Source organism: Manis pentadactyla, chromosome 3 (assembly GCF_030020395.1).
Source record: "Manis pentadactyla isolate mManPen7 chromosome 3, mManPen7.hap1, whole genome shotgun sequence".
Taxonomy (NCBI): domain Eukaryota; kingdom Metazoa; phylum Chordata; class Mammalia; order Pholidota; family Manidae; genus Manis; species Manis pentadactyla.
Window position 1 is genome coordinate 183,908,225 of NC_080021.1, and position 24,818 is coordinate 183,933,042.

At 39.3% G+C, this 24,818-nt stretch overlaps 1 protein-coding gene across 2 annotated transcripts in view; it reads right to left on the reverse strand.

The window, feature by feature from the left end:
* Nucleotides 1–288: 288 nt before the first annotated feature.
* Nucleotides 289–24,818, reverse strand: part of SMU1 (SMU1 DNA replication regulator and spliceosomal factor) — a 43,864-nt gene continuing 19,334 nt past the window's right edge. For both annotated transcript variants that reach the window (XM_036898080.2, XM_036898081.2), the window contains exons 5-12: nt 11,650–11,778; nt 10,118–10,237; nt 8,723–8,839; nt 7,731–7,858; nt 7,081–7,207; nt 4,936–5,103; nt 3,166–3,318; nt 289–787 (exon numbers count right to left, since the gene is read on the reverse strand). In XM_036898080.2, the coding sequence (XP_036753975.1) occupies nt 689–787; nt 3,166–3,318; nt 4,936–5,103; nt 7,081–7,207; nt 7,731–7,858; nt 8,723–8,839; nt 10,118–10,237; nt 11,650–11,778 (1,041 nt within the window). In that variant the 3' untranslated portion in view covers nt 289–688. The remainder of the gene's footprint in view (nt 788–3,165; nt 3,319–4,935; nt 5,104–7,080; nt 7,208–7,730; nt 7,859–8,722; nt 8,840–10,117; nt 10,238–11,649; nt 11,779–24,818) is intronic.

Sequence of the window (24,818 nt, forward strand, 5' to 3'; positions counted from 1 at the left end):
CATAATGCATCCTGCAACTAGTTCTATCTAGACGATAGAGATGATATTTTTTAGAGTTGGCCATAACATGGGAAAAGGTACAGCTAAGACGAATGAGTGGACAGGTAAGGGCAGTGAAATGAGAGTCTATGCAACACCTGACTTTTTTATATTCAGTTTATCCTTCTACCCAGGAACTGACTTGCTACTGTACTTAAAGATTCATGGATAATACTGTGTCCCACCCACCTTCACTTGATTCTAAGTAAATGTTAACTGGATGAGCATTTATTTACATTTAAAACAAAGTCTCCAGAAAGGCGTAGAGTTTATTGACATCTAAAAAAAAAGGATGAGAACAGCAAACAGCTACTGAATATGGGACAGTTAGCTCTTTATTTACAGGTTTTACTGCAAGAGGTACATTTTAATCAGCACTTCCAGTAATCAAAGGAGTATAATTTTTTCCTAGAAATATCATTATTTCATTCTTCAGGTAGATTATTGAAAATATTAAGTGACACCACAATTAGAAACAGATGAATACCTTTAAAATATGTAAAAAAGAGTAACTGCTACTTAAACATGTATTTGCACAAAGTAATTATTGTGCCTACCTTAATTTGCTTAGAAAAGCTGGCCAAAAAAAGAAAGCAATACATGAATATCAGGTACATGCTATCAAGCTAGCTTAAAAAGAAAAGTTGAATTAGGGTTTCCAGAGCTTTAGGAGGCCATCTTCACTGTAGGTAGCAATCAGGTTCTGGTGAGGGTGATGAGCGATACCAATCACATCCTTCTCGTGAACCTGGAAAACAGGGTTAGGGCATGTGGGTCTATTAAAAAATCATTTTGGTATCATAATTCTTCCAAGTGGTAAAGACACCTCAAGACAAATGCTGGGCATAGAAGCCACAGGGCATAAATCTGCAAAGAAGTAAAAAGCTAACCTTTTCAAACAATAAGGCTTCTCTCTCACTTACCAACTTTACATTTCCCTGTATGGCCCCGGAAGATGACTGGTTAGCCAGAGACGGGTAAGATTCCTCAAGGGAGGAACAACCTAAGACAGGCACAGTCGCAGGGGGGCCATCAGGTGAGAAATTGGGGATCAACAGAGGTGAGGCTTAGAACCTCACCCCCCCCGTTCTGAGAGAAATCTTCTGCATCCGTGGATGTTTTATTGCCCTTGTCTAGCTTGGATTAACACATAGTCTACAGGCACACACCTGATCATCTACATTTGCCCTCTTACAGCACTAAACTATGTTTTCTACCTTTATCTTGCATCTACCTACCACTTCAGCATTATATTAAAAATAATAATAATAATAATAATAATAAGGGAGAAATGTGGGATTCACATATAAATCAAGTATAAAAATCAAACGAATATTCATATTTGACCTGATTGTTTATAGTTCATAATGCATGAGCAAAACCAAAATTTTCTGTGATGACTGCCCTTGTACTGTTCACCATGTAATAACTTATTCACTATGTAAGAATTTGTTCTCCATGTAAGAACTTGTTCGTTATGCTTCAGAAGATTGGAGACTGACGAGAATTAGTTTTGGGGTGGATTAATGATTGTGCATTGAGCATTGAGTTCCCTATACAGAATTTTATTGTTGTTAACAACCATTTGATCAATAAATATGAGAGATGCCCTCTCAAAAAAAAAAAACTAAGTAAACTAAGGAAAATAACTTTAAAAAAAAAAAATCATTTTGAAGAGGCTTCCAGAGCTGATTGGGAAGAATGGTGAAGCTTCCATTTCTTACCAAAGGAATCAAGCCTAACGCAGCCTCAAAAAAGGGGTAAACACACAAACCAAAATTTCAACCAGGCTATCACACAGATGTTTATTTTTCGTACTGTTTTTCACTATGTGTGAATAATACTTTGTTCCAAATCACTTCCTCACTATAGCAGACCCTAATCATCACCATTTTGTAAATTCTAGGCCAAGATAGTGGCTGAGACCAAATGATTCCTTCAACTCAGTGAACCTGTATTGTCCACGCCCTTCAGCTAGAGGACACTCTCCATCTCACCTTATTTTACTCACATCTTAGATGTGTACTGCAGGCTTCACAGGGCAGGTGCACCCAAAGTACTCATGATTAACATGAGATTATTCCCTAACATGCATATATATACAATTTTTTATATGTTCACCATATTTCTTTTTCTTCCTGGAACACAGAAAACTACATTTTCCCTGTCCCCCTTGAATTTAAGTTGTGGCCATGTGACTGAATTCTAACAAGAAAAGAATGAGATGTGGTATGTGAGGGGTCACGGGGAAGACAGTGCAGCTCAGAAAAGACAAATGGGGACTCTGTGGCATCTTACTACACTGATGGACAGTGACTGCAATGGGGTATGGGGGGGACTCGATAGTAAGGGTGAATGTAATAACCACATTGTTTTTCTTGTGAAACCTTTGTAAGAGTGTGTATCAATGATACCTTAATAAAAAAAAAAAAGTTACATAGGACTGAGTTAACTGAAAAAAAGAATGAGGAACAAATATAAGCCACTTCCAGATATGGATCTTAATAGCATCCAGTAGAGCACTCCAGCTATCTTTTCTCCTTCTGACATCTTGGAGGCCACATATTCCAAATGACCCAGCTATGAGAAGAGGAGGGTTCTCCAACTCCTATCACATCATGATATAATAATAAACTTTCATAGTGTTAAGCCACTGAAATTTAGGGATTGGTTATTAAAGTTGGCATTAATTGATCCTTGTACTGATACAACACAGAATTACTTAAAGACATCATTATCAAATCGATCTGACGGGAATGTAAAAGTAATTTGCCAATAAAAAGACATGGAGATAACTAGCTCTATCTGTCACTCTCCAATTCTTTTGTGGAAGATATGGCTAATCCAGCTTGCTAGACAGGCATGTTCCTTTCTTTCTTCTCTGTTGTATATACACCCATCCTATCCACTTTGAAGCTGAGGGCTCAATGAAGGATGATTTCTCCTGAGACAGGAGGTAATTCCATACAATTACTACAGAGCCCTTTATTTAATGATAAAATTTTTATGTTTTTTATACCTAGACTCACAGTGACAGCAGTCTGGAGAAGGCAGGTTACTTCAAAATTCATAAAGATACAAGCATTAATGTAATTTCTTTAGATGGCCTATGTCAGTAATACTCACTGTCAAAGTTCTCTCCAGTTTGCCAGTGACTGTGCTAAAGCAATAGAGCACAAAGTCCTCCCCTACACAGTAGATCCATTCACCGCGGGGGGAGAGGGCACAGCAAACAAAGTCACCACCTTCTCTCTTACCAGAGCTGAAGCTTCTGACAATCTAGATCATACAGCAGTGTAAGGCAAAAACAAAACATCTGGATTAGCAGCAGTTCTGACATCTTAACATTGTTATTTTGCATTTTGGTTTACTGTCCCCTATAATGAGATCACAAATTCCAATCATCATGTGCTAAATCCTCTTGCCTGGAAAATATTCAACAGATAAGCTATCTAAAATGAGTGGCAGACATCAATTTAGAATTCCTAAGTACCAAGTCACCAATTCTGCTCTTTAGTCTACTGAGCCATTTTATCTGAAGCCAATTCACTACCACATATACAACAATTTCTAAATCATATGCCATTGGTTCTCAATGCTCTGGACTCATGCTCCCCAGTTTCCTCTTTCTAACAGAATGAGATGCTCTCCCCATGTAGGACAGAACTCTGTCTCTAAGTCCTTGCTTGCTCTATTTATATACTACTAAAATCACAAGTCAGGCTGAGAGAAACCAACCTCAAAGGCTAAAAGGTTACATACCACATGATTCCATTTATACACCATTTTCAAAATGATAAAACAATAATAATGAGAAATAGATCAGTGGTTGTCAGGGGTTAGGGTCTGACTGTAAAGGTGTAGCACAAGAGAGGTTATTTGGGGGTGATGATACAGTTCTGTATCTTGATTGTGGTGGTAATTACATATATCTGTACATGTGATGAAATTTCATAGAATCATTAACTTCCCACTTCAAAATGAATGCATATAAAAAGTGGTAAAATCCAAGTAAGGTTTTTTGAGTTAACAGTATTGTACCAATGTCAATTTCCTGGTCTTGGTAATTGCACTAAGGTTATAAAGGACATTACCATTGGGGAAAGGGTAGACAGGCACCCTCTATACTGTTTTTGCAATTTCTTTATGAATCTAAGATTTTTTAAAATAAGAAGTCCTCAAATCAGAAAACAAAGAAATGGGCAGGAAATTGGACTATTACACAGGGTCCCAGCAAGTACTACAGACCAGCCATCTGAACCATGGGTTCTAAACTACTAAATTATCAGTTATAGGGACTAAAGAGATGGAGAGAAGGTTCCATACATCAGCCCCTTGGTGTTCTCCATGCTCAGCAGAATCCACAAGTGCCCAGGCCAACATTTCAGTAGCACCACAACACATTCCCACAGCTTGAGACATCAATCTTGATGTCCTTAATGTCTCTGGTACTACAAAAGTGAGGTTCCTTGGGAACCATGCAGGTGTCCTGACTAGAAATACACATCTTAAAAACACTGTTGTCCTTCTCCTATGACAGTTTCACCTTAGATCATGTAGTGGCTAGGAAATGTCCCAACTTGGTAATCCACATACTATATACCTCCCTTACCCAGAGATTACTATCTTAAAATCTTCAGTGAGATTCTGAAGAAGACTTAAAGACAGATCAGAGCCTCATTTATCCAAACAATGCAAAAGAAGGTAACCCTTTGAGACACTAAAGAGATATACAAAAATGTATAGTTTAAATAAAAGTGTCCAAAAAACAAATACAGAGCATATGGTTTTGGGCATGGTGAACTCGTATTTGGTCACTGGAAGGGCCAGGACCAAGACATGCTGATTTGGGAATAGCCCACAGGATCTGTGCAAAGGCACTTTGTGAGCACTCACCTGCCCCTGCATGTTCATGATGACCACTGTGTTTGATCTGTTGCACACCACAAAGTGCTCTGGGTTTTTAGGAAGCAGGATCACACTGTTGACAGTGATATCTGTCCCTGCAGTGCTGCCCAGTGATTTAAAGGTATTTGAACATTCTGTGGTCTTCATATTCCAGATCTATGACAGAAAAATGTAACACATGAACATTTTGGGGGTATAAGAATTTTTCAAAGTGCTGAGGTTTAGAAAAATGAAAATTAGATTACTAAAATATAAAATTGACTCAGAATAAAAAGCTTCTTTCTTGATTTTCAGTCCAAGGAAATACCGAGCATTACCATATGCATAGCAAGCACATATCACCTATTTGCTGATAAACTGGAATAAATAAAAGTCACAAAGCTAAATAATAAAAACCTTTTAAAAATCTATAATCTTTTCTTTAAAAATTTTCCTAACAAGCTATCTTTGAAATTAGCTATGTCAACACTATTACAGTCATAAACCACTGGAAAACTACCCTTATCTGGATATCAAAATAAAATGGGGTTTTTTTTTAGTTACATGGTTGGGACCCTATTCTCTGAGATTTTGATTTGGTAGCTCTGGGGTGGGGATAGGTGTGTGTGCATTTTCAAAAAGCTCCACAAATGATTCCAGTGTACAGCCTGAACCACTAAAACAGAAGTCACGATGTTAATGCACAGACGGGGATCCATGAAGTGGAAGCCGCTCTTGCCACTTGTATTCTCTCTCCCAGTCCAACATGTCTTCTGATAATATTTGTCCCTGCTAATGCTTTTCACGTTGCCCTTCTGGGCTGTCAGGAACTGAAGGGGGTTAAATCAGACATCAGCTATTGAAATCTGAGATGTGCTTAGAGAAGGGATACACCACCCATTGCATGGCATTGTCCAACACCATTCAATGAGTTATAAAAGCCTCGAGGGTGTAGACTGTGTGGTGTTTCCTCTGTGCTGTCAACAAAGTATAGCACAGAACAGATGCTGAATATCTAGAACAGGAGGAAATAGTTGCCCCCACTAGTGGCCCCAGTGTTTATGAGAAAATTGTTACTTTCCTAATAAATACTGTTACCATCTGCCCCAACTCCTCTCTCAAGCGCAGTTACATTGGAGAAAAACATTTCAGGGATCAAGAGTTCTACAACTTCTAGTGTGTTCTGTCCAAAAGGCCAGAAGATGCTTTACCCTACTCACTGCACAACTAAAGGAAAAAGCTAAAAAACAAAAAGGCCTAGACAAGCCACCTCCAATGGCCTTTTACACGTTGTGAGGCCCATATACATAGCACGAAGAGGGCAAATTCCATTACTGAAGTACTAAAAGCTCTGTGTATCTGTCCATCCGTCCTGAGGAAGAATACATCTCCCACCCTCAGGTTTCTTGTTTTAATTCCCAAGCCAGAACAAGCAATCTCAGAGGATGGTATGACTTCTAGGTATTTGTATTAAAATGTTTAGTATGTCTTCTACCACAAAGCACTAACTTACATTAGGCAATTTAAATGCAAGTCTAGGATGTACATGGAGTGTCTCAGAGATCTCCAGCAATATTCTGTCTGGATTTCTCATCTTTTCTAATGAGGTCATCTCTTGAAATAACTAAATCTCTTAAGATCCATTACTTTCAGCTGATAGCCAAGGGCAGTAAGTATCTGAGAGGGAGCTTAGTTCTACTCTACACCTCTCCTACTCCTTCCTCTGTGAACAAATGCTGTGAGAAAGGCCCTAAATGTGGGGGGCCAAGGATGGAGTGAGGTTGTGTGATAAGAAATGGATCTATTTATTTGGGGACTGAGCCCTTTGTGAATTTGACTGTTCTGGATGGACCATACCTATGGTAAAACAGAATTTAACCACTGTAATGGGTGATGACTTAAGTTTAGGCCTCCACACCCTCCCTCTTTTCCTACACATGATAAAGTCTGTTTTTATTTTGTAGGTTTGAGATTTGAGGTCCTTAGGCCAATAGGTCCTTACTCACAGAATTTTACTATTGTCTCAGACTCACCCAATTATGGCTATAATAACTAGTAAAGAGATTTACTCCACCAGTTATTACCATTATCACCACTGAAAACTCAACAAAAATGGAATATATGCCCAAAATAAACCAGTAGCAAATACTTAACCTTTACAGTGCCATCAGAGGATGCACTAATAATATAATGTCCATCTTGAGTAAATGTTGCTTCATTAACAAAGGAGGAATGGCCACGAAATTCCTTCAGAGTTTTCCCAGATTTTAAACCATGAATTCTACCACAAAAGCAAATGAAAAGAACAATTAATATTCTGTATATTATGGTTGGGACCAAGTGTTGAATGTATTTTAGATGAATCATAGAAGTTCATGTTACAGTATTAGGTGATTAGGATTATGCAGTTATACCTATAGTATAATTTTCATTATGTCAAACAGACAAATAAAACAAGTGATTGACACAGAGAGTGGTAGAAAATATGTCAATAATACCAAACGCTTCTGTTCAAAGACACACTTCTAGGTCTTGGCTGGGTCCCAGGAAACTATTTGTAATATGCCCTCTAAGGTGATTTCTGATGCAGGTGGGTCCAAAGACCATACTTTAAAAAACATTAAACAGTGCTATGACCCCTTTCTAATCTCAAATGTACAAAACAACAGCACTGTGTTAGCTGTAATCTGACTAGGGAAATGAGGTTTCACATACCCTTTGTCTCCAAATAATACCCTATTGAAAATATAAGGAATCACTAGGACCCTTCACTAAGTGAAGGCAGTTAGGAGAGTCTTACTTACCTAATTGTCTGGTCAAAAGAGGCACTAAGGATCTGACTGCTATCCTTAGAAAAGCTCAGACAGGTGACACCTTTACTGTGTGCCCTTTCAAATCTCCTCAAACACTGTCCACTCTGAATCTTCCATACCTTTACAACACACACAAAAAAAAGCAAACACTTTGTAAACAGTGTTCCACTCTAGCCTGCAGAGCCAACAAGATGCAACGCTCACTAATGTACTAAAACAACATAAAAAATGCATGTTAATACATAAGAACAAAGCAAGGGGAATAAGAGGAATTACAATTAGCACACATAACTGGGGGGGGGCATGGGGAAGGCAGTATAGCACAGAGAAGACAAGGAGTGACTCTATCGCATCTTACTACACTGATGGACAGTGACTGTAATGGGGTATGTGGTGGGGACTTGATAATGGGGGGAAATCTAGTAATTACAATGTTGCCCATGTGATTTTATATTAATGATACCAAAATAAAAAATAAATGCATGCTAATAGCTGAATATATGTCTGGTTCACATAGTACAATGATAACTGAATCCTTTGAAACTTAAACCTCTTTCCTTATAAATGATTAAAACAAAAATATGTAAGTTGAATTAGCAGAGACCATTTCTGTATTTTACCTAGGCCAGGGCATTTACCAGCACTTAAATACAGACCATAGCTAATCAGCTGTAGACCATCCCACTTCGTAAAAAAAACAAAGTATATTATATCATGTAAGGCAAGCCAGGGTGGTACAGTGCAAAGGGCATAAGCAGATCTAGACTGAAATCCCAGATCTATCACTTACCAACTGTGTGATCTTAAATTATTGGACCTACCTAGGCAGTTTTTATTGGGATTAAACAAGAAAAAAGTGATTAGCATAAAGTTGATGCTCAACAAACAACAGCTGTTATTAAGCTGAATATCATATAGGACACTACCTCATTGCAGAACTCTCAAAACATCTACATACAACAGTTTGTGCCATTAAACCATACCTTGATTTTTCCATCTTGGGCCCCAGTTGCTAACATTTCTGTATCTCTGCTGAAACACATGCAGAGGACAGCATCATCCATCATCATAAAGTTATCCTGTGCCTGGTACTTAAGGTCCTAAAGGAAAAGTGATAAGCAGTTATAAAAATAACACTAACACAAAAATCTGTTACCCCAGATATCTACAAACTCACTGAAAGTAGGAAAATGCACTGTACTTACTCTAAATCTCCAAAGCAAATAGTAGTGTCATGCAAACACATTCCTAATGAACAACTGATAATGTGGGGAATAAACAATTCTACACTATTCAAATGAATACTGTAAAAAATGCCAATAAAATACCCTACATTTTTTGCTTACTATCTTTTCTAAGCAAAATTTCCCTACAGTTTCATATTGCACATCTTTAACAAATCTGAATGTTTTAGGAGTATGATGTGAAAAACTTTTTTTAACTGTTAGCTACTTTTCCTAAAACCATGTATTGACTAATTTATTTATTTGTGATGTGATTTTTCTTTTATCATTCATTATTATTCAAATCAAAGTATTTTTTTCTAATTATAAAGTTAGACTGCTTCATGGTTTTTTTAAAAAAAGGAAACTTTTTTTTAAAAATAAAGAAATGTATCAAGTATTTATATACTGTGAAAACATATAAAAGTGAAAATTATCACAAATCCACTGCCCATGGAGTGGAATTTAGTGCTCTGTGATAAAGACAACATTTTAAATTAGTAGACAGTCAGTAAATAGCTATTTGGGGAAAAAATTAAGTTAGATCTATAATTTTATCCCCCTAAACAAATTCCAGATGGATAAAAAATTAAACATAAAATGAAACAAAACCAGAAGAAAAGATGAGTATGATGATACAAAAAAATTTTAGGTTACAAAGCAAAATCATAAGCAAAGGCAAAAGGCAACAGGCGAAATTTTAAAATATTTTTAATACATATTACAAATCCATAAGGAACAATCCAAAAGAAAAAGGGCCAAGGAGATGAACAGATTTCATGGGACAGGAAATATTAGTGGCTTTTCATATATAAAAAGATACTCTATTCATAATAGGAGACACACAATTAGTACTACAATTAGGTTAAACTGGAAACAGTAAGTAATTGCTTACATATACCTACAATATTCCAAGAAGATTACATAGGAAACTGGTAACCCTGGCTAGAACAAGGAAGAAAACTGACCAACTGAGGAACAAGAGTGGGAGTAAGGCTCTTTACTGAATAACTTTTCTATTTTATAAACTGTTGCATCACATATACATACTACCCATCTAAAAAATAAATTCAAATTATAAAAATGACATAATTATTTTATGTTATTATAGAGAATTCTCACACTGGAAAAGTGAATATATTTTAAATATTTTACCTTTCTGATTTTTCCGGTCGTAAAGTTCCATACTTCAATGAATCCATCAACAGACCCAGTGACCAGATACTGACCATCTGGAGAAAATCGAGCACACTCCACATGTGATTTCTGACCAAACTGTTTCAAATGAAACAATGAAACAGACACATTTTTATCTAGTGGCCTTAAAACAATTCCTATTTAACTTTCTGAGAAACAATGCCCTAGCTTAAAGTCACAGCTAGCCTACATTATGTGGGATTGGAGGCGCTTCTGTATACCTGGATACAGAGAGAGAGTGGAAAATTTTTCTCTGATCAGTTTTATATCTAGGATTTCAGCTGAACACTAGCTTTTTAATGTGAAGCTGGTATTTTCAAAGAAAAGTGAAAAAACTGTTTTAACACATGGGACTTAGAACAAATAATCCTGTTAACTCAAACAATACATAATTTACCAGAAATTACCCACTGTTAGAATGACTTTCACACTGAACTTAAAATGGCTTAATATGTTCCTGTTGTGCCTCTGTAGAAAAAAATTCATTTTTTTCAAAATGTCTGTTTTCCTACATTTTATAAATAAATTTTCCATCACTGTTCCTTCTCATGACTTTCATTTTCAATCAAATGATAATGTGTGGCTAACTCTAGAACTAGTTAAAGCTGATAGATTGTTTGCCTCAGCATTAACCAGTAATGATGCTCCCGGTAACAGATAAAAACTATTACAGAACATTAGCCAGATAAGAACAGAGAAAAGCTCTATTATGAACCTCATTTTAAACACCAAAAAAGGAAAGTGTTTTTAACAGAAAATCTTAGCCCAGCAGCATAATTACAATGGATTTTATTTGTCTTAAGGCTTCAGCCAGGGTAAAAAAAGGTGCTGCTCAAAAGTATCTGTACATGCAAGTGAGAACACATAACCCAGAAGAAACAAATGCAGAGCACTAGCCAAAGTTAAAGATTTGAGGAATATGAAATATTTTTAAAAACATACATTCAGTGAGAACATAACCCAGAGAGAAATTATAATGTAAAGGAGATGATGAAGCAGCAAATATGCTTGTAATTCTCAGGGCTGTAGCAATTACTTGATTGTGTATTTTCCTAAAAAAGCCTCAGATTTTAAAAAATAAAGAACCAGTCATAAAATGCTAAAATTATTTTCCTCAAACACCACACAAGCCTACTCCACACTCCATGCCTGGATACTCTGCCTGACATGTAGAAGGCAAAAACACCAATGCTAAATAGGACAAATACAGAAAGTTCATAGACCCAGGCTTAAACAAAGGGCTAACCATTCTTCCAAATGCAGGATTCTTTGGAGGAAGTGCAAGGGCAAATGATGGGCCAGATGTCAAATGTATATCCACTGGGCTATACATTTGAGGTGTGCCACAGGGGAACCCCAGCGGTTACCAGCAGCACCCTAAATACCATCAGAACTGGAGAACTGTGCCTCCTGGCACAGGCTGACTGAGCAAGTACGTGTTGAGTCCTTAACAAATGATTACCATCAGTCTGAGTGACTAAGGATCGTACCTTAATATGCCTGCTCAACTGTGTAGGAAACTTTTCTTCTTCCACATCTTTCACAGCCGCTTTGCCTCGGAACAAATCTATGGTCATGCCAGGAGGAAGCAACCCCTGGTGCTGCTGCCACTTCAGTGCCTAGGAGAAAGGAAATGCACAGTAATCCATGTGGGTGCCTTTGAGATCTGGTCCTGACTGCTCAGACAAAGCCACACCGAAAAGGATGAGATTCACAGGACACTGTGAGCCCTCCCCACCCAGTCATTGTTGGTTATCCAAACACAACATACTCTGGGATACTCTGTATGCCCTAGGAACACAGGCTGATCTCAGGGTGGAAGGGGACTCTGAGAGCCAAAAAAGTTGCAATTATATTACATGTAAAATTTCATATTCTCCTGTTTTCACCTATCATCAATCATGCTATGATACAACATTTCAATGGCTGTAAAATATATTCTACCTGATGGTGTTTAACAGCTTATTTAATTACTATACTAATAGACATTTACACTGCTTCCAATTTTCACTCACCTAAATAATGCTGCAACAAACATCTTTGGACATAAGACTTTTTTTATTTAGGGGATAGTCTCCCCTTAGAATAGATTTCTAAAAGAAATACTGAATACAAAAAGAACATGAATGGTTAAAGCTCTTGATAAGTACTACTAAGCCGTTTTCCCAAAACAGTTGTTTTTACAACTCCAATAGCATTCACAACTGCATTATATAGAGTGAAAAAATCATGGACTTCAGAGACAGATGGTCCTAGACTAGATCATTTGCCAGTATTGACTTCCAATTGTGCCAGGCAAAAAGTCAAGAAAAAAGCCTGATTTCTAGAGCTGCTAAAAGGATTAAAAAATAAGTTATGTAAAATCTATATGGCAGGTACATAATATAGTTTATTCCTTTTTCCCTTTATTATATCAAGAAAATTCAACAATTCTGGATATCATTTTAAAACTCTAATTTAATAAGTGGAAAGTTATTCCCTGCTTTAGTCAATTCTCTGATTAATGAACATGAACTTTTCTCCACACTTATTAACTAGATATATTTCCCCTTCAGTTTATTGCTTATTCATGTTCTTTGCTCACTTACCTATTGCAGCCTTGTTTTTTTCTTATCAATTTGTGAGTATCTATGTGATCAAGGTATTTGTTGTTTGTGTTTGCTGAAAAGAACTTTTTCCAATCTGCCTATTTTTGATGAAAGCTCTATAGATTTCTTTTTATCCTAAAATACTACATGATAAAACTTGTTGATCTTTACCTTGGTGTTTACTCCCTAATTATAGGAACCCCATTCCTATCAGAAGATTTGATATGCTATGCTATTTTCTGTTTTACTATTTTATTAAAATACGTAACTTTTAATCTACCTGAAACTGCTGCACTGTAGCCAGGAACCAGGAAAGACCTCTGTCCTCCTATGAGGTACAAGCGCCGCATGCCTGAGACCCCCACCATTGCTCTAGTCCAGGCAGAAGGCAGCCCTGCCTACAACAGCTTAGGGACTGAACGCAGAGGCTGCTTCCTGCACACAGCCCACTGGCTCTGACAGCAGAGGCTGGCACCAAAGCCAGGTGTCAGGAAACAGCATAGACACTGACACTGCTCACCTGCAACCACTACCATTGCTCCAGGTGCTGGGCAGCTCCGAAGAGCAGAGCTTCTAGGCACTAGAGGGTGCAGCCTACACAAACCTAATATTTCTCATTAGCCAAGAGGATTATAAAAAGGCAGAGCCAAGAGGATTATAAAAAGGCAGAAGAACCTTGTTCAATCCAAAATCCCCCCCAAACACCAGAAAGAGGGCTCACTGAAACTGAAACCACCAATCTTCCTGAAAAATAATTAAAAATAAAATCCATAATTGGATTAAACATGGCAGAATGAGAGGTGAGACAGAGGCTTCCTTCTAAAACCGCATATAATATGAAAATATAATTAATCAACTAATCCTGAAAGAGCAACAGTAAAGAGGACTGCATCAAACTGCATACACCTGTTCCTCAAGGAACAGGGTAACATACCAAAGCTGTGGCCCAGTGGGACCCAAGCCCTTCCCCTACCCCAGCTCACTGGACGAAGGAAGAGAAACGGAGCGGAGAAGGGGTGGAAGGCCTGGGACTGCTGAATACCTAACTCCAGAGATCTACTCTGGGGGCACAAACCTACATTTCATGGTGCTTTCATGATAAGGGGATTGGAAAGCTAAGACCGGCAGAATTCCTAAAGACACTGAGATTCCAGCCACTTGTAGAAAGCAGGGATCCATATCCGGCTGCCCCGGGACAAAAGAAAGGCAGGCAGTCTGAGAGACTTCCTAACAAGGAAGCTCTTAGCAAGATGGCTGCTGAAGGGGCAAGGACTGCACAAAGCTTAACTGCTGAGGAGAAAGGACAGATAGACAAAATGGTCCAGGTGCACTCTGCCCAGCAGGTTGAGAACTTTCAGGATTTTCAGGTGCTCCAGCTCCCTGGCTGGCTACACAGCTCCAAGGACCCCCTCCACGATACGCAGCCTACTGTGTCTTTCTCCCAGCCAGGCCCACCTAGCTCACAAACCGGCAAACCCTATCCTGGCGTTAGGCCAGCCAGAGGGAAGATATGTCTACAGCAACTACAAACACAAAGCACAGAGGCTTATACCTGTGTGCTCGGCCCACTGGTTCAGGCAGTGGAGACAGGCATAGCAGCCAGGAAGCAGTAAATAGCTCTTTCCTCCCCCCAGGCACCAATACCACTACCCTGCGACCCCCGACATTGCTTCAGGGGCTGAGCAGCTACAGAAAGTAGAGCTTCTGGACACTAGAGGGCGCCATATACAAATATGAAACACCAAAGGAACCTGGTTCAAAGTAAAATTAATACAACTCCTGAAAAAGATGACATCAACCTCATGAATCTCCCTGAATGGGAGATCAAAATAAAAATCATTAACATGCTCATGGAGGTATGGAAAGACATTCAAGAACTCAGGAATGAATTCCGGTCAGAGATCCAATCATTGAAGAGCACAATGGAGGGTATTAAAAGCAGACTAGATACAATGGAGGAGACGATAAATGAAATATAAACTAGAGAAGAGGAATACAAAGAAGCTCAGGCACAGAGAGAAAAAAGGATCTGTAAGAATGAAAGAATATTGAGAGAACTGTGTGACCAATCCTAACAGAACAATATTTGCATTATAGGGGTAAGAGAATGGCAGAGCCAAGATGGCGGCATGAGTAGAGCAGTGGAAATCTCCTCCCAAAACCATATATATTTTTGAAAATTCAACAAATACAACTATCCCTAAAAGAGAGACTAGAAGATACAAGACAACAACCAGGCTACACCTACACCTGCGAAAACCCAGCGCCTCGTGAAGGGGGTAAGACAGAAGCCGCGGCCCGGCGGGACCCAAGCACCTCTCACCCCAGCTCCCGGCGGGAGGAGAGGAGTCGGAGCGGGTAGGGAGAGGGAGCCCAGGACTGCTAAACACCCAGCCCTAGCCATCCACACTGGGAGCGCAAACACACAGTGAGTGGGGTGCTGGATACTAGGGAAACGGGACAGTAAAACCTGCAAGTGGGTCCCCTCAGCCAGTGCCCCTGGGACAAAGAAAAGCAAGTGCTTTTTGAAAGACTTAAAGGAACAGGGATCCCACAGCTGGACAGAAACATCCCGGGACATTTAGTCCAGCAGCTGAGAATCCCGGGGAACTCCAGGTGCCCTAACCCCCTGGGCGGCAGTGTGGCTCAGAGGACCCTCACAGAGATAAACAGCCTCCCACCTGTTACCCCTCCAATGCCGCTCCGCAACAGTGGAGCAGCAGCCTGAGGCAGCAGGGCAGAGCTTCTTTCACAGCGGCGGGCCAAGAATTAGAAACTCCGTCTGTGCGCAGCTGCCCAGCACAAGCCGCTAAGGGTCGCTGTTCTCCTAGGAGAGGAAGGCCACAACTAGCAAGAAGGGATGTTCTCCCAACCAACACATGTGCCAGCTTTCCACAACTACCTCTATCGCCATGAAAAGTCAGAAGAATTTTACACACACCAGACTAACCCAGGCATCCTCCCCTGAGAAGGAATCTGGGAAGATAGACCTAACCAATCTCTGTGAAAAAGAATTCAAACAAAAGGTCATAACCATTCTGATGGAGCTGCAAAGAAATATGCAAGAGCTAAGGGATGATGTCCGGAAGGAGATTACAGAAATGAAACAATCTCTGGAAGGATTTATAAGCAGAATGGATAAGATGCAAGAGGCCATTGATGGAATAGAAACCAGAGAACAGGAACGCAGAGAAGCTGACGCAGAGAGAGACAAAAGGATCGCCAGGAATGAAACAATATTAAGAGAACTGTGTGACCAATCCAAAAGGAACAATATCTGCATTACAGGGGTACCAGAAGAAGAAGAGAGAGAAAAAGGGATAGAAAGTGTATTTGAAGAAATAATTGCTGAAAACTTCCCCAAACTGGGGGAGGAAATAATCGTTCAGACCGCGGAAGTACACGGAAATCCCAACAGAAGGGACCCAAGGAGGACAACACCAAGACACATAAAAAGTAAAATGGGAAAGATCAAGGACAAGGACAGAGTTTTAAAGGCAGCTAGAGAGGAAAAAGGTCACCTACAAAGGAAAAGCCATCAGGCTATCATCAGATTTCTCAACAGAAACCTTACAGGCCAGAAGAGAATGACATGATATATTTAATGCAATGAAACAGAAGGGGCTTGAACCAAGAATACTGTACCCAGCACGATTTTCATTTAAATATGAAGGAGGGATTAAACAATTCCCAGACAAGCAAAAGTTGAGGGAATTTGCCTCCCACAAACCACCTCTACAGGGTATTTTAGAGGGACTGCTCTAGATGGGAGCACTCCTAAGGCTAAATAGATGTCACCAGAGAAAATAAAATCACAGCAAAGAAAGCAGACGAACCAAATACTAACTAAAGGCAAAAAATAAAATCAACTACCCACAAAAGCAGTCAAAGGCAACACAAAAGAGCACAGAATAAAACACCCAACATATAAAGAATGGAGGAGGAGGAATAAGAAGGGAGAGAAATAAAGAATCACCAGACAGTGTCTATAATAGCTCAATAAGCGAGTTAAGTTAGACAGTAAGGTACTAAAGAAGCTAACCTTGAATCTCTGGTAACCATGAATCTAAAGCCTACAATGGCAGTAAGTACATACCTTTCAATAATCACCCTAAATGTAAATGGACTGAATGCACCAATCGAAAGACACAGAGTAATAGAATGGATAAAAAAGCAAGACCCATCTATATGTTGCTTACAAGAGACTCACCTCAAACCCAAAGACATGCACAGACTAAAAGTCAAGGGATGGAAAAAGATATTCCATGCAAACAACAGGGAGAAAAAACCAGGTGTTGCAGTACTAGTATCAGACAAAATAGACTTCAAAAGAAAGAAAGTAACAAGAGATAAAGAAGGACATTACATAATGATAAAGTGGTACCAGAAGAAGAGAGAAAGGGATAGAAAGTGTCGTTGAAGAGGTAATTGTTGAAAACTTCCCCAATCTGGGGAAGGAGATAGTCTCTTAGGCCTTGGAGATCCACAGATACCACAACACAAGGGACCCAAGAAAGACAACACAAGACATATAGTAATTAAAATGGCAAAGATGAAGCATAAGGACAGACTATTAAAAGCAGCTAGAGAGAGAAATAAGATCACATACAAAGGAAAGCCCATCAGGCTATCGTCAGACTTCTCAGCAGAAACCTTATAGGCCAGAAGGGAGTGGCATGATGTATTTAATGCAATGAAGCAGAAGGGCCTTGAACCAAGATTACTTTATCCAGCAAGATTATCATTTAAATTTGAAGGAGGGATTAAACAGTTTCCAGATAAGCAAAAGCTGAGAGAATTTACCTCACACAAACCATCTCTACAGTGTATTTTGGAGGGACTGCTATAGATGGAAGTGTTCCTAAGGTTTAATAGCTGTCAGAAGAGGTAATAAAACCACAGTAAAGAAAGTAGAACAGCGAATTACTAAGCAAATGCAAAATTAAATTAACTATCCCCAAAATTAATCAAGGGATAGACAAAGAGTACAGAATATGATACCTAATATGTAAAGAATGGAGAAGGAAGAAAAAGGAGAAGAAAAAGAAAAGAACCTTTAGATTGTATTTGTAACAGCATACTAAGTGAATTAAGTTAGACTCTTAGATAGTAAGGAAGTTAACCTTGAACCTTTGATAACCACCAATCTAAAGCCTGAAATGGCAATAAGTACATACCTATCGATAATCACCCTAAATGTAAATGCACTGAATGCACCAATGAAAGGACACAGAATCAATAAATGGATAAAAAAATAAGACCCGTCTATATGCTGCCTACAAGAGACTCACTTCAAACACAAAGACATACACAGACTAAAAGTGAAGGGATGGAAAAAGATATTTCATGCAACTAATAGGGAGAAAAAAGCAGTAGTTGCACTACTCATATCAGACAAAATAGACTTCAAAACAAAGAAAGTCACAAGAGACAAAAAAGGACATTACATAATGATAAAAGGGTCTATCCAACAAGAAGATATAACCATTGTAATTGCCTATGTCCCCAACACAGGAGCACCTACATATGTGAAACAAATACTAACAGAATTAAAAGGGGATATAGAATGCAATGCATTCATTCTAGGAGACTTCCACACTCCACTCAGGCTGAAGGTAAGATCAACCAGACAGAAAATAAGCAAGGAGATAGAGGCACTGAACAACACATTAGAACAGATGGACCTAACCGACATCTACAGAATTTACACCCAAAAGCAGCAGAATACACATTCTTCTCAAGTGCACATGGAACATTTTCAAGAATAAATCAGGTACTAGGCCACAAAAAGAGCCTCGGTAAAATCAAAAAGATTGAAATTGCACCAACCAGTTTCTCAGCCCACAAAGGTATGAAACTAGAAATAAATTAGGCAAAGAAAATGAACAATCCCACAAACACATGGGGGTTTCACGACATGCTCCTAAATAACCAATGGATCAATGACCAAATAAAAACAGAGATCAAGCAATATATGGAGACAAATGACAACAATAATTGAACACCGCAATAGCTGTGGCACTCAACGAAGGCCATGCTGAAAGTTAAGTATATTGTAATACAGGCCTACCACAGGAAAGAACAATCCCATATGAGCAGTTTAAACTCACAATTAACAAAACTAGAAAAAAAACAAAGGAGGCCCAAAGTCACTAGGAGGAGAGACATAATAACGATTAGAGCAGAAAAAAATCAAGAAAAATAAAAAAATAGAAAGAATCAATGAAAGCAAGAGCTGGTTCTTCAAGAAAATAAACAAAACAGATATACCCTTAGCCAGACTTATCATGAAAAAAACAGAGTCTACTCACGTAAACAGAATCAGAAATGAGAAAGGAAAAATTACTACTGTCACCACAGAAACACAAAGAATTATGAGAGAATACTATGAAAAATTATATGCTAACAAACTGGATAACCTAAAAGAAATGGACAACTTTCTAGAAAAATACAACCTTCGAAGGCTGACCCAGGAAGAAACAGAAAACGTGAACAGACCAATTACAAGCAAGGAAATTGAACTGGTAATCAAAAAGCTAGCTAAGAACAAAAACCCTGGACCAGGTGGCTTCACCACTGAACTTTATCAAACATATAGTGAAAACCTAATACCCATTCTCCTTAAAGTTTTCCAAAAAATAGAGGAGGACGGGATACTCCCAAACTCTTTCTATGAAGCTAACATCACCCTAATACCAAAACCAGGCAAAGACCCCACCAAAACAGAAAACTACAGACCAATATCCCTGATGAACGTAGATGCAAAAATACTCAACAAAATATTAGCAAACCGAATTCAAAAATACATCAAAAGGATCATACACCATGACCAAGTGGGATTCATCCCAGGGATGCAAGGATGGTACAACATTCGAAAGTCCATCAACATCATCCACCACTTCAACAAAAAGAAAGACAAAAACCACATGATCATCTCCATAGATGCTGAAAAAGCATTTGACAAAATTCAACATCGATTCATGATAAAAACTCTCAACAAAATGGGTACAGAGGGCAAGTACCTCAACATAATAAAGACCATATATGACAAACCCACAGCCAACATCATACTTAACAGCAAGAAGCTGAAAGCTTTTCCTTTAAGATCAGGAAAAAGACAAGGATGCCCACTCTTACAACTTCTATTCAACATAGTAATGGAAGTCCTAGCCACAGCAATCAGACAACACAAAGAAATAAAAGGCATCCAGATTGGTAAGGAAGAAGTTAAACTGTCCCTGTTTGCAGATGACATGATATTGTACATAAAAAACCTTAAAGATTCTCAGGGCGGAAGATGGCGGCGTGAGTAGAGCAGCGGAAATCTCCTCCCAAAACCACACATATCTATGAAAATATAACAAAGACAACCCTTCCTAGAATAAAGACCAGAGGACACAGGACAACATCCAGACCATATGAACACCTGCGAAAACCCAGTGCCTCATAAAGGGGGTAAGATACAAGCCCCAGCCATGCGGGACCCAAGCGCCCCTCCCCCCAGCTCCCGGCGGGAGAAGAGCAGGCAGAGCGGGAGGGAGACGGAGCCCAGGACTGCGGAACACCCAGACCCGGCCATCCGGGCCAGAGTGCAGGGCGCTCGATACTGGGAAAACAGGGCAGCAAGAACAGTGAGCGGGCACAGGAGGCCGGGTGCCGGAGGACATAAGAAAAGCGCACGACCATTTTCTTTTTTTTTTTTTGCTGCTTTGTTTTTGCGAGCGCTTTTTGGAAGTCTTAAAGGGATAGGGACGCCAATACTAGGGAAACAGGGCAGCAAGAAGTGCCCATTTTATTTATTTATTTATTTTTTTGCTGTTTTGTTTTGGCAAGTGCTTTTTGGTAGTCTTAAAGGGATAGGGACCCCAATACTACGGAAACAGGGCAGCAAGACCGGTGAGCAGAAGCCCGAGGCTGGCACCGGAGAATAAAGAAAAACGAGTGGCCACCATTTTTTTTTTTTTTTTTTAATTAAAAAAATTTTCTGTTTTTTTGTTTGGTGGTCAGTGTTTTGTTTTGGCGAGTGCTTTTTGGAAGTCTTAAAGGGGCAGGGCAGGACACTTAATCCAGAGGTAGGGAATCCGGGGATCTCTGGGCACCCTAACCCCTGGGCTTCAGGGAGCAGGGAGGCCCCTTACGAAGATAAATAGCCTCCCAGCCGCTCCCGCTCCAACGCGACTCCACCACTTTGGAGTAGCTGCCCGAGCCAGGCCACGCCCACAGCAACAGCGGAGATTAACTCCATAGCAGCCGGGCAGGAAGCAGAAACCCTGTCTGCGCGCAGCTGCGCAGCACAAGCCACTAGAGCTCGCTGTTCTCCCAGGAGAGGAGGGCCACAAACCAACAAGAAGGGAAGTTCTTCCAGCTGTCACTCGTCCCAGCTCTGCAAACTATTCCTATCACCATGAAAAGGCAAAGCTACAGGCAGACAAAGATCACAGAGACAACACCTGAGAAGGAGACAGACCTAACCAGTCTTCATGAAAAAGAATTCAAAATAAGAATCATAAACATGCTGACAGAGACGCAGAGAAATACGCAAGAGATATGGGATGAAGTCCGGAGGGAGATCACAGATGCCAGAAAGGAGATTACAGAAATGAAACAAACTCTGGAAGGGTTTATAAGCAGAATGGATAGGATGCAAGAGGCCATTGATGGACTTGAAACCAGAGAACAGGAACGCATAGAAGCTGACAGAGAGAGAGACAAAAGGATCTCCAGGAATGAAACAATATTAAGAGAACTGTGTGACCAATCTAAAAGGAACAATATCCGTATTATAGGGTTCCCAGAAGAAGAAGAGAGAGGAAAAGAGATGGAAAGTATCTTAGAAGACATAATTGCTGAAAACTTCCCCAAACTGGGGGAGGAAATAATCGAAGAGACCACGGAAATACACAGAACCCCCAACAGAAAGGATCCAAGGAGGACAACACCAAGACACATAATAATTAAAATGGCAAAGATCAAGGACAAGGAAAGAGTTTTAAAGGCAGCTAGAGAGAAAAAGGTCACCTATAAAGGAAAACCCATTAGGCAAACGTCAGACTTCTCAACAGAAACCCTACAGGCCAGAAGAGAATGGCATGATATATTTAATACAATGAAACAGAAGGGCTTGAACCAAGGATACTGTATCCAGCACGACTATCATTCAAATATGATGGTGGGATTAAACAATTCCCAGACAAACAAAAGCTGAGGGAATTTGCTTTCCACAAACCACCTCTACAGGACATCTTACAGGGACTGCTCTAGATGGGAGCACTCCTAGAAAGAGCACAGCACAAAACACCCAACATATGAAGAATCGAGGAGGAGGAACAAGAAGGGAGAGAAGAAAAGAATCTCCAGACAGTGTATATAACAGCTCAATAAGCGAGCTAAGTTAGGCAGTAAGATACTAAAGAGGCTAACCTTGAACCTTTGGTAACCACGAATCTAAAGCCTGCAATGGCAATAAGTACATATCTTTCAATAGTCACCCTAAATGTTAATGGACTGAATGCACCAATCAAAAGACACAGAGTAATAGAATGGATAAAAAAGCAAGACCCATCTATATGCTGCTTACAAGAAACTCATCTCAAACCCAAAGACATGTACAGACTAAAAGTCAAGGGATGGAAAAACATATTTCAAGCAAACAACAGCAAGAAGAAAGCAGGGGTTGCAGTACTAATATCAGACAAAATAGACTTCAAAACAAAGAAAGTAACAAGAGATAAAGAAGGACACTACATAATGATAAAGGGCTCAGTCCAACAAGAGGATATAACCATTCTAAATATATATGCACCCAACACAGGAGCACCAGCATATGTGAAACAAATACTAACAGAACTAAAGGGGGATATAGATTGTAATGCATTCATTCTAGTAGACTTCAACACACCACTCACCCCAAAGGATAGATCCACCGGGCAAAAAATAAGTAAGGACACGGAAGCACTGAACAACACAGTAGAGCAGATGGACCTAATAGACATCTATAGAACTCTACATCCAAAAGCAAGAGGATATACATTCTTCTCAAGTGCACATGGAACATTCTCCAGAATAGACCACATACTAGGCAACAAAAAGAACCTCAGTAAATTCCAAAAGATTGAAATCCTACCAACCAACTTTTCAGACCACAAAGGCATAAAACTATACAAAGAAGGCAAAGAGGCTCACAAACACATGGAGGCTTAACAACACGCTCCTAAATAATCAATGGATCAATGACCAAATCAAAATGGAGATCCAGCAATATATGGAAACAAATGACAACAACAACACTAAGCCCCAACTTCTGTGGGACACAGCAAAAGCAGTCTTAAGAGGAAAGTATATAGCAATCCAAGCATATTTAAAAAAGGAAAAGCAATCCCAAATGAATGGTCTAATGTCACAATTATCGAAATTGGAAAAAGAAGAACAGATGAGGCCTAAGGTCAGCAGAAGGAGGGACATAATAAAGATCAGAGAAGAAATAAATAAAATTGAGAAGAATAAAACAATAGCAAAAATCAATGAAACCAAGAGCTGGTTCTTCGAAAAAATAAACAAAATAGATAAGCCCCTAGCCAGACTTATTAAGAAGAAAAGAGAGTCAACACAAATCAACAGTATCAGAAACGAGAAAGGAAAAATCACGACGGACCCCACAGAAATACAAAGAATTATTAGAGAACACTACGAAAACCTATATGCTAACAAGCTGGGAAACCTAGGAGAAATGGACAACTTCCTAGAAAAATACAACCTTCCAAGATTGACCCAGAAAGAAACAGAAAATCTAAACAGACCAATTACCAGCAACGAAATTGAAGCGGTAATCAAAAAACTACCAAAGAACAAAACCCCCGGGCCAGATAGATTTACCTCGGAATTTTATCAGACATACAGGGAAGACATAATACCCATTCTCCTTAAAGTTTTCCAAAAAATAGAGGAGGAGGGAATACTCCCAAACTCATTCTATGAAGCTAACATCACCCTAATACCAAAACCAGGCAAAGACCCCACCAAAACAGAAAACTACAGACCAATATCCCTGATGAACGTAGATGCAAAAATACTCAACAAAATATTAGCAAACCGAATTCAAAAATACATCAAAAGGATCATACACCATGACCAAGTGGGATTCATCCCAGGGATGCAAGGATGGTACAACATTCGAAAGTCCATCAACATCATCCACTACATCAACAAAAAGAAAGACAAAAACCACATGATCATCTGCAGAGATGCTGAAAAAGCATTTGACAAAGTTCAACATCCATTCATGATAAAAACTCTCAGCAAAATGGGAATAGAGGGCAAGTACCTCAACATAATAAAGGCCGTCTATGATAAACCCACAGCCAACATTATATTGAACAGCGAGAAGCTGAAAGCATTTCCTCTGAGATCGGGAACCAGACAGGGATGCCCACTCTCCCCACTGTTATTTAACATAGTATTGAAGGTCCTAGCCACGGCAATCAGACAAAACAAAGAAATACAAGGAATCCAGATTGGTAAAGAAGAAGTTAAACTGTCACTATTTGCAGATGACATGATACTGTACATAAAAAACCCTAAAGACTCCACCCCAGAACTACTAGAACTGATATCGGAATACAGCAAAGTTGCAGGATACAAAATCAACACACAGAAATCTGTGGCTTTCCTATATACTAACAATGAACCAACAGAAAGAGAAATCAGGAAAACAACTCCATTCACAATTGCATCAAAAAAAATAAAATACCTAGGAATAAACCTAACCAAAGAAGTGAAAGACTTATACTCTGAAAACTACAAGTCACTCTTAAGAGAAATTAAAGGGGACACGAACAGATGGAAACTCATCCCATGCTCGTGGCTAGGAAGAATTAATATCATCAAAATGGCCATCCTTCCCAAAGCAATATACAGATTTGATGCAATCCCTATGAAACTACCAGCAACATTCTTCAATGAACTGGAACAAATAATTCAAAAATTCATATGGAAACACCAAAGACCCCGAATAGCCAAAGCAATCCTGAGAAAGAAGAATAAAGTAGGGGTATCTCACTCCCCAACTTCAAGCT